Source organism: Quercus suber, unplaced genomic scaffold (assembly GCF_002906115.3).
Source record: "Quercus suber isolate HL8 unplaced genomic scaffold, Cork oak 2.0 scaffold_592, whole genome shotgun sequence".
NCBI lineage: Eukaryota > Viridiplantae > Streptophyta > Magnoliopsida > Fagales > Fagaceae > Quercus > Quercus suber.
The window spans coordinates 362,017-373,012 of NW_027070037.1; the positions used below are offsets into that span (position 1 = coordinate 362,017).

The 10,996-nt window shown below is 33.9% G+C and overlaps 1 protein-coding gene across 2 annotated transcripts; it reads right to left on the reverse strand.

Annotated features, from left to right (window-relative positions):
• Nucleotides 1-1,973: 1,973 nt before the first annotated feature.
• On the reverse strand, nucleotides 1,974-9,467 carry LOC112003919 (protein DETOXIFICATION 42). Of its 2 annotated transcripts, XM_024036142.2 has the most exons (14): nucleotides 8,808-9,467; nucleotides 8,239-8,392; nucleotides 7,440-7,561; nucleotides 5,985-6,194; nucleotides 5,636-5,826; nucleotides 5,323-5,458; nucleotides 5,106-5,202; nucleotides 4,884-4,984; nucleotides 3,991-4,154; nucleotides 3,350-3,421; nucleotides 3,120-3,236; nucleotides 2,933-3,028; nucleotides 2,618-2,739; nucleotides 1,974-2,309 (listed from the first exon to the last, which is right to left on the reverse strand). In XM_024036142.2, the coding sequence occupies exons 2-14, from the start codon at nucleotides 8,313-8,315 to the stop codon at nucleotides 2,267-2,269; spliced, it is 1,548 nt and encodes a 515-aa protein (XP_023891910.2). In that variant the 5' UTR covers nucleotides 8,316-8,392; nucleotides 8,808-9,467; the 3' UTR covers nucleotides 1,974-2,266. The 2 variants fall into 2 exon arrangements, with proteins under 2 accessions (XP_023891910.2, XP_065620996.1); XM_065764924.1 differs by lacking the exons at nucleotides 7,440-7,561; nucleotides 8,239-8,392; nucleotides 8,808-9,467 and adding an exon at nucleotides 6,662-6,880.
• Nucleotides 9,468-10,996: the final 1,529 nt, after the last annotated feature.

The following is a 10,996-nucleotide window of genomic DNA, read 5'->3' on the forward strand; positions in this document are numbered from 1 at the left end:
TTTCCAATTATTATTTCCTAATTCCTCCCCCCTCCCAACCAAATATATATGCACAGTTACTGTAGCTCATTCATTTAACAGTTCAGTATTTTTGGTAGTGTTGGGTATGTGAGAGAGAGAGGGGTAGTGAGTGAGGAAATAATAATAATAAAAATTGTAAAAAAAAATAAATATTTTATTGAATAGATGTGTAGAATAGATATATTGATGTGGTTCTTTGGTAAAAATGAGTGTGTAAAATAGAAAAAATAGTTTTTTGTGCAAAATAGATGGAAAGTTTGCATGAGCTGATACGGTTGCTCTAATGAATGTGATGACAAAATAAAATTAAGAGGAGAATGTAACCACATGCAATGTTCACACATGCTGTGAGAGAGAAGCCCCGTAAAACAATATCATAAGATATTTTTTTAAAAGAAAAAATAGATAGGGAGAGAGAGAGAGAGAGATTGGTTTTTATTTATTTATTTATTTAGAAACGGTTTTTATTTTATTAAGTGTTGTTTTTTGAATTTGAGCGTCTCCATATTTTAAGTAAACCCACGATTAGTCTCAATCTTCAATTAATGATGAAGAAAATATAGAAATTAATGGCATTTATTTTACTACTAACTAAAGTCAACAGATGTGAATATTGTACGTGGTCACATTCTCCTCTTCCTTTTATCTTTCCAATTTTAATTAAACCCACGATTAGTCTCAATCTTCAATTAATGATGAAGAAAATATAGAAATTAATGGCATTTATTTTACTACTAACTAAAGTCAACATATGTGAATATTGTTCTTTCCATCACATTCATTTTAATGCAAATATTGTCTTTTGTGGGGGGGGGAAAGTTAGGAAATAAGAATTGGAGAGAGAGAGAGAGAGAGAGAGAGAGAGAGAGAGAGAGAGATTAATAGCAACTATAAAAAGGTTCTATTCATGGGACACTATTTGTCTATACCAAGAAAATTGGATTGGATTTCTATTAGGAGAAAAAAAAAAAAAAAAAAAAACCCAATGTCTCTTTTTCAAGGAAACAAAAGCATCACTTTTAATTATAGAGACTGGCTCTTCTATGCAAGCTAGAGCTAATTATTTCCAGAATTTTGAGCACCTTCTGTAGTCATCTACAAAGACATAGGAGTTCTGTTAGAATGGCTTGAATTGTCAAATAATGTGGCTTGAATTGTCAAGATTGGTGGCTTAACAATTAAGCATCAAACTATCAAGAAGTTGCAAGAAGTTGCAAGAAGATTCCATAGCCGAAATTATTGACTTCTTGGTTGATAGAAGTCTTGCATTCATGAATTATCTAGAAAAGGCAAGGAGATACAAGCTAGCCGAAAAGTATGACTTGATTAGCAAAGTCAAAGATATACAATTCATTGTATGAAAGCTTGCTTGAAGAAAGACAACATTCATGCATTGGATGTTTCATAAATTGCTTAGCCACCATTGTTGACTTCCTTAACAATAGAAGTCTCTAGTGTGCTCTAGAGGTGGAGATTTCGGCTAAACCTTGGCTATAAATACAATATGTGTGGAGCAAATGATAGCATGCAAGGGTGAGCTAGGGAGATAGCAAATAACTTCTTCTGTGTGTGTGCACCAGAGCTAGGAAGTTGGGTCTTGCAATTTTGCCTAAATACAAAAGGGTGTTCTCTATTTGTTTGTGAAAGAACCAAGGGTGTATTTGGGGTTTGGGTTTGTGTGAGAGTGCTTACAAGTCATTGTTGTAATCTCCAAACTATAGTGAAAATTTATTCCATCGCCTCCCGTGGACGTAGGCATATTGCCGAATCACGTAAATTCCTTGTGTCATATTATCTTCTCTCTCTCTTCTTTAACCTTGTGTAAACAGATTTAATTCACCCAATACGCGCACAACAACTTCAGATTGTTGTGGGAAGATATGCATATCATTGAAATTTTTTTATTGATTGTTCAGACAATTGTAGAAGAAAATTTCTAGAGTAGGAAACTCTTTAAGGGAATATGACAAATTTTTAAAGGGAATTATTGCAGTCTGAAAGAATATTATTACAATAATCCCTAATTATAATAGGTTATTATAGAACTTGCTCTAAATATTTCATTTCTCTATTTTTTTGTTATGAACATTTTCCATTTTTCTGTACAAAGAAGTATATGGAGGAGAAATGTCCTGGGCTGGACTTAACGCATGCCACAGGAAAGGCTAAGTAAAGATGCTTTAACTGCAAATAGTTTCCCTGAGAATAAAACTATGGAGAAACTATGGAAACATAACCAATGTCGTTAGCTGCGGAGAAAGTTCCAAGGACCTGTTCCTGTCCCTATCCTGCAAATCATAAGCATAAGTTTAGTAAGGATACCTAAAAAAAGGGTGAGCTTGAATTTAAATGTTGTTACAAGAACCATAATTAAACCTCGTGACCATTTCGTGCATAAGGTGTGGATTCAATCCAAGTTTCAAATGCAAGAGAGGCACCTGGTGCTGGTTTTTATTTTTTTCTTTTTTAGAATATCATGGCATGAGTAAGTGGTCTTAAGTTCGAACCTGTTTTTACTTTATCTCCCATTAAAAAATTAAAAATCCAGACATGTTGGACCCTATTTATTAAGAGGAAGTCTGATGAGGGAATTTACCTCCAAAAACCAGCAAATGCACGAAGACTCATGAAGATGGTCAGGGCAACCCAGATTCCAATGAACCCATGACCAGAGGAGAGAAGAAATAGACACAGAATGCTGATAATAGCCACCATAATCTGGAGAAAAAAGAATGTCAAACTGTTGAAATTTTCTTTCTTCCTTTTTTCCCCCTTCTATTTGAATGGGCAGAATATGTAATCATTTCAGCAGTGGTAAACAACATAAGAATCACCACTTCACCATACTTGTTCATATTCATAACAATCATATAATGTCTTCATAGTATGGGAAAGGGACTTATATACTTGCCATGGAATAAGCTGAATATGCAAAATCAGATGCTCCAAAGTTGATGCCATCGAAAACAAAGGCCAAGGCATTGATAGGTTGAGTAGCTGCAACAAACTGACATGGACAAAAAGAAATATTAGATCCTGCATCGTATGGGATCAAACAATTAAATTGTGGTATTACTATTTTCTAATGCAGGAAATACCGGAATGCCTCTACTAATAAGGTGGAGGACATGAACATCCTTTGTAAATAATCGTGCTCCAAAATGTAGCCCCACTCCAATGATGGTTGCAAGTATCAAACCAAGAACCAATCCCAACTGCAGTACAAATACATCACAGTCTCTTAGTACTAGTAAGACATATATGATCTTTCTGTCATATAAAATGTTACAGTACAAACGCAAATAAGAAGAAAGACATGACAAAAAACCTGAAATACTCGGGATGCTGCTGCTTCAGCCTTCTTGTAATCCTTCTTTGCAAATGCACTTGCAAGTATTGCCTGAGATTGAATTTGAAAGGCAACTAAAGTTTAGTGTATGCATTAATACAAAACAAGGGAATGATAAATTACCAAGTCAATGCAGGATGCAAACACTATACATTATCATAGGTAGTTAAAAAATAATATTCTTTACTTAATTTTGAACAAAGTTTCTGCCAAGATCTATAAAAGGTTTTGCTCACTTTATAAAAAACAAATTCCTTTACTTTCTAAGGTGAAGCTGATGTTAATTTCTTATTCAAAAAAAGCTGGGCAAGTAACAATCTGGGATTAGATTGTCTTCAGAAAACTGGCAAGAAAGCGAATCTGACAATTATGAATTCAGGTCCAGGAGATTTGGGAAAAGCAATCTCACAAATTGCAGAACTACTACAATCTTGTTTAGCTTTATGTAAGTACTTTGCTGCGGAACACAAGAAAATGTATGCGTTGGAGATGGTAATCTAAATTGCTTCAGTTATCTTTATCTCTTTAGGCCTTTATGGCACAATACTTCATCCAGTCTTTGAGAATATATACATATATAAAGTAATGTTCCAGTGGTCAACAAAGAAATCGTTTCTAACCTGCCCAGCAACAGCCAACCCATCAGCAAGAAGTGATGTTGTCAACCAAACCTGCAAGCAAACTTGAAATGCAGCCATGGGTGTTGGCCCCAAGCGTGCAGCCATTGATGCAGCCAGAGTCACACAGAATGTCGCAGCAATGACCCTCATTAATAGTAGAAAACCTGGAGTTCAAGCACAAAAGAAGAAAAGACTAATGGGGTATCAACTTTAAAATGTCCAGTATTATTTTATAATGCAATGGTGAAATCTATAAAACAATTACCATTTTTAATGATAAGCTAAAAGAAATAGGTGGAAAATATATATTTTGTCTCATATTTAGCAAATAAGCTACCAGAAACTACAGATTACCAAATGTTATAGGTATTGAGTTTCTTGATTAAAGTCTGTTGGCAGTATCATTTTCAATCATTTATGTTTTTTCTATGTTAGTTACTAATTGCAATGCTAATTGAAATTTGGGGACTAACAAAAATGGAGATGGCGGAATGACTCTGTGCCAGATAAGCTTTAAGTAAATAGGATATGAATAAATTTATAAATAATTTATACATATACTAAACCAAACCCAAGGGATGGGGCGGTCAAAACCCATCCTCTCTTCAGGGCAGAGAAATCCTAGGAGGGTCAAGTAGGTAGGGACATTTTTGCCATCCTTATCCCAATGAAATGGATACTACTTTATTTCCTACAGATACTGCTCCATCTAACAAGTTACTTTTCTATATTTAAGTGGATACGCCACAACACCGGTCATGTTACATCCAAAGCTCTCTAGCCAAGAAGTACAGATATGAGAGTGAGCAAACTCAAGTTAAAATTTTTTAGATTGTAAACAATATGTATTAGTTTTTGTTAAAGCATTTCTTAAAGCAAAGTTATACCCTTACCATTTTTAAGAAATCGACCAAATTGCAGATGCTTGATACTTGGAGGTAAGAGATCAACTTTTTCCATTAATTTCCACAAGAGTATAACTGAAATTAGGTACCTATACAACAACAATAACCATGCCTTAGTCCCAGCCATGAACATGTTAAAACCATAAAAAGCAAGTCCCCAGTCACAATACATGCAAAATACTCTGTGGAGAAAGATTAGATTACACTTACTGAGATATAACATGTGCAATGGCTGCCCCACTGATACCCATACGGAAAACAAACATAAATAGTGGATCGAGTATAATGTTTGTTACATCTCCTGCCACTGCAATTGATAAGATTAAAAAATAATCAAAATGGAGTGATGGCAGAAATTGTTTTGTATTTATTATAAGCTGAAAAAGATAATTCATAAGTTGAACTGTTCCCATCTGCTAAGGTATACCAGTGGCGTATAAAGGTGTTGTTGTGTCCTTAAATCCACGAAACACCCCTTGCATGGCCAATGAAAGAAGAACTGCAGGAGCACCAAGTGACCTCAATGTCAAGTACTGTTGTGCAGGAGTTAGCATTGGAGAATCCTATATATAAATGATAGCGCAATGCTGTTATAACATTGACATAGTAATAAATCAAGGGACTTGAAATTAGAGGAAACACACAGTAAATCATACATATATATATTTAAGTAGAAACAGTAAGAAAATTTAGCACAATAAGTGCTGGATTTACTTATTACTTTAACTAAAAGAACTTACAGAATTAACTCCCATGAAGCCTAATAGAGGTTTTGCTCCAAATATGAGGAATATGGCTTGAATGAGGCCAAGTATGCTGCCAATAACTAATGCTGATGAGGCTGACGGAATATGCCTTCTTTTATTGTCAATCTTAACTATTTCAAAGCTCCCACCATTTGGTTGTGACTTGTATGCATTCTCACATGTACCTGATAGAGAAAATTTGAAGGAACCAAGATAACTTACTACATCAACTTAGGTAGTGTATGAACAGTAAAAAGTATCTGAGATTTAAAAAGATAAAACCAATGTTTTATCATTAAAACTGCTTAAAGAGTGAAATAAGAGAAAAAAGAGGAAAGTATACCCTTTTTTGGAATCAACTCTTTGTCTTCCCCATTCGTAGTTGAACCTGTTTCCAAGTGTTCACAATCCTGTGCTTCATGGCTCACACTTCCAATAGCATCTTCCTCTGCAACAAAAGATGTAGTGACACTGACGAGTGGGAATATTGCAATCCTTGATACTTGATTGAATAGAGCAATCGAAACTCCTACAGCTGCAAGTTCCACTGGACCTGTATGGATTAAGGCAACTCCATTAATCAGTTTCTGCAATAAAAAACATTCTATCCAAAACAAAAGTATGATTACATCTAGAATCATATTTGACTTTTTAGTCCATATGTATAACTTAAAAAAAAGTCCATGGTTGTGACAACAAAACCTAATCTTGTGATAATATCATTCATTTATAGTCTATTACTGTCATCTTAGCAAATGAATGTAGAAACATGAAAACATCAGAAAGCTAAGGCACTTTTCGCACGAGAATTTACTGAATCAATAATAAATTTCATGAGCAGCTCTGTCAAACTGTTACAGCATCTACTAATGGGCTAATGGGGCAATCTTACTGCCAAGTAACACCTTGGGCTGTCCTTAACATTATTAAATTACATAAAATAAAAGATAAGGAAGATGATTTCTCATTCAAGACCATGCCTCATAAGCCAACCAAAACAGTAAAGAGAAATGGAAATACCTATTTGGCCAATGAAAGCTGTGTCAATAAGAGAAGCAATAGGGTCAGCTGCCAAAGCCAGTGCAGCTGGCACTGCAATCTGTGCTATTTCTGAACCAAGTTCGTCCAGATTAAAAATTTTTCTGCTCATGAAGTAGAGGAACCAATCATTAGATCTTACATACAAAGGAAAAAGAAAAAAACCCAAATGATATTTTTTATAAAAACAAGTCAACCCATTATCCCCGATGTGAACAAATACCCAACAAAACAAGAATTGCTTAGCATCAATTAGAGCTTGCTTTATCCTAAAGTGTAAACTCCTACTTGCAGTGGTGGGGCATCATTAATCATGTCACATTGAGTTCATTTTAGAAAAGTAATTGAACCATATTTCTGTTCAGTTGTTACTCTTCATTGAGAAATCATTTAATATATATATATAAAGTAGTTTCCAGGCAACGTATGAAATTATTTGTAGGGAAACGCCTAGGAGCATGACAAAAACTAGTGCAACTTACAGAATACAGAATTAGCTTTACAAATTTGTTTATTATTTAATGGGGAAATTTAAAGAACATAAAATCTCCCTCATCTCTTTATATATGTGTATTAAAAATATAATTTTGAGCAAGAATACAGATGATTAGCTTAAATAGCACCCAAAAAAAAAAAAAAAATCACCTTGGGCTGTCCTTAACATTATTAAATTACATAAAATAAAAGATAAGGAAGATGATTTCTCATTCAAGACCATGCCTCATAAGCCAACCAAAACAGTAAAGAGAAATGGAAATACCTATTTGGCCAATGAAAGCTGTGTCAATAAGAGAAGCAATAGGGTCAGCTGCCAAAGCCAGTGCAGCTGGCACTGCAATCTGTGCTATTTCTGAACCAAGTTCGTCCAGATTAAAAATTTTTCTGCTCATGAAGTAGAGGAACCAATCATTAGATCTTACATACAAAGGAAAAAGAAAAAAACCCAAATGATATTTTTTATAAAAACAAGTCAACCCATTATCCCCGATGTGAACAAATACCCAACAAAACAAGAATTGCTTAGCATCAATTAGAGCTTGCTTTATCCTAAAGTGTAAGCTCCTACTTGCAGTGGTGGGGCATCATTAATCATGTCACATTGAGTTCATTTTAGAAAAGTAATTGAACCATATTTCTGTTCAGTTGTTACTCTTCATTGAGAAATCATTTAATATATATATATATATATATACATACATACATACATATATATATATATATATATAAAGTAGTTTCCAGGCAACATATGAAATTATTTGTAGGGAAACGCCTAGGAGCATGACAAAAACTAGTGCAACTTACAGAATACAGAATTAGCTTTACAAATTTGTTTATTATTTAATGGGGAAATTTAAAGAACATAAAATCTCCCTCATCTCTTTATACATGTGTATTAAAAATATAATTTTGAGCAAGAATACAGATGATTAGCTTAAATAGCACCCAAAAAAAAAAAAAAAAAGTCTACCTGCCAATTTTAAACCAGAAGCTAACCAAAGAATCAATAATCTCCTAAAAAGGAGGTGCATATGGGTAAATGCAAATTAAAAAAGTAATACCTTGCGTGTTTAAAGAAAATGCATATTGGAATTCTCCACTCATCCTTGGATGGATATTGATAATCTTCTTCAGACATAGTTGAGTATGCCAGTTCACCAAACTGCCTTTATAGCCGGCTTCTAAGTTCCTTGGAGTAACCGGACTTATACAAGCCTATGTTGCCACAGAGGAAAGAACAATTATAATTAATAACAATAATAAATTGAGCTCCGCAGTACTAATTCATAAAATTGCTATTGAATTCAAAGTATTATATTGAAAAACCAATAACCTTTGTTTAAAAGCTCCCAACCATTATGAAAGTCCCCCAGAAAACTCAGAGCAGAACCAAATATAGTGTAGAATTAAAACCAATGACAACAAAAATGAATACCAAGAACCAATCAAAAATCTAGTCCCTTGACATATTAACGACTTTGAATTTTTGAAATTCTAAGCTTCACCAGCTACCCCAGAAAAACGATATCAGCTTTGGAAATTCGAACCCCATCAAAATAGAAGACTCATATGTCTCTGCTTGTGTTTTGGTCAAGGTTATAAATTCAGAGTCCTAGAGAAAAAGAGATACCTTTCACTTGCACAGAAAAACCGAGGAAGTTTCCCACTCAGAAACTTGTATCAGTTTTCAAAATCACATAACCATCATCCAGAAGAAAAGCAAGTGCCTTTAACGGTTCCAGCTTGGAAGCCACATGAAATTTTCACACTTTAGCTTTGAAACCTCAACTCCCAATAAAGACAACGGCTTCCTAATTCAAACCACAAACGTGTCTCTTACTTTCCCAAGAATCCCCACCAGTCTTCGTGCATGAAAAGCCTTTATTTAAGACTAAAAACAAAACAAAACAAAACAAAACAAAAATGCAAAAATGCAAAAAAAAAACAAAAAACAAAAATTATAATTAGACAAGACCCAACAAACTAAAATTACCCAGATGACAAAAGAACTAAAGAAGTGTCCTTCACTCTCACACAAACAAAAATCTTAACAAAATTGGAAACACAGGTACATGAGTAACATGACAACAACAACAAAAACAACAACAACAATGTGGCTTGTGTGTCCTTTGTGTGTGAGCGTGTGCAAAAGAGTGAGAAAGAGACATGGGGCTGTGTGGAAAAACTCAATAGATTCTGGACCAATGTGCTTAGATTTCTGACCACAATGTGTGCGTAATAATTTTAAGCATTAACATTTGTGGGCCAAAAAAGATGCTTTGTTCTAAGCAATTTTGTCAGAGAAGGCAAAGGGATATATGGAGAAAATACGAGAAGTATCGGATGCATGCATATGCATCCTTGCAGTCACACGAAGGTAGGCCCTAAACACGTAAGATCACCTCAGACATACGTAGCAGCATTAGATTTCAGTACAATTGCCATTGTGCATCGAAAGCTTCAACAGTGCCACTGCATGTTGCCAAGTGTACCTCCACGCACAAGCTTCAAATGCAATCTTGACGTGTGCCAGTTGTTTCAACGTTACTGGAAATTATAACGTCAGTACACATTCATTGGCGGAGGGGAGAAAAAAAAAAGTCTTCGTAAATCGGAAGTTGTAACTGACCTCCAGAAATAGAACAGTAAGTTATTTTAAGAAATTTTTAATACTATTTTTATAAAAAAAAATACTAAAAATAATTTTTAATAAATGCTTACCTCCAGACATCTTCCTGTAAATGGGTCTCAGCGGAACCACTGCTTGGTAGGAGTTCCCACAGACGGCGCCAATTGTGCGCGCCCGATACCGAAACCCGTCGGACTGGGCCTCAAGTTGGGCTCACAACTTACTTGTATAGTGGGTTTGGATTTCCAACACTGGGTCGTTCCTCTCGCTGAGACCTAAGGCCCTTTCTTTTCTTTCCTCGTGGGTCTGAGTCTCCTTCTCTTTTTACTCACTCTGTTCTTATACTCTCCATGCTGCGCGCCATTTTTTCCCACCCCTTTCTTCTCCAAACTTCCTGCATTTATAGGCCATAGTTTAGTGGAGAGGTCATAATTACTTGCCAACGAGTGCAACCGGCGGTCCACTATTATCGATCGTAAGTGGGTGGTNAAATACTAAAAATAATTTTTAATAAATTATTTTTAAAAAGTTTTGATACTACACGAGAAATATATAAAATCGTCAAAAAAAAAATTTCTTAAAAAATTTCTAAAAATATATTTTAAACCAATAATCTAAAAGTATTCAATTTTAGACAAATTTTACAGTAATTTTTAATAAACAATTTTTAAAAAGTTTTAATATTACTTTTATGAAAAATATAAAAGGTAGTAAAAAATATTAATTACTTTTTTTCTTAAAAAATTTCTAAAAATATATATAAAAGAAATATTAATTATTAATGTTTTTATATATTTTTTAAAAAATAAAGTGTACAAATATATTTAAAAAGGCGCACATAATTACCATAATAAATTTATGCGTGTATGTTTTATTTTTTGAAAATGTTAATGTGGTTAACCTTTTATTGGTTTTTATCTAGACTCACCACTGATATCACTTTTTCATTTACCAATAATCACTCACCACATCAGTAATTTGTATATTTTTTTGTAAAATAGTTTGTATCTCTAGCATTATTCAAATATACATTATAAGTTTACAACTTATAATTGAACATTTATTAATTTTTACCATGTATAGGACCATCGTTAACAAGACGGATTACATAAACAGATACTCCAAGGTTTTTTTTTTTTTTTTTTAGAAGAATAGATACTCCTAGTTTGCTCAATACAATTGTGATTTTT

Coding starts and splice junctions, on each gene's coding strand:
- LOC112003919 (XM_024036142.2), bottom strand. CDS start 8,315: ATGTCTGAAGAAGATTATCAATATCCATCCAAGGATGAGTGGAGAATT. Junction 5,827..5,984: donor AGAGTTGATTCCAAAAAAGG/GTATACTTTCCT, acceptor TTTCTCTATCAG/GTACATGTGAGAATGCATAC. Junction 4,155..4,883: donor TGGTCGATTTCTTAAAAATG/GTAAGGGTATAA, acceptor CTTGAACTCCAG/GTTTTCTACTATTAATGAGG.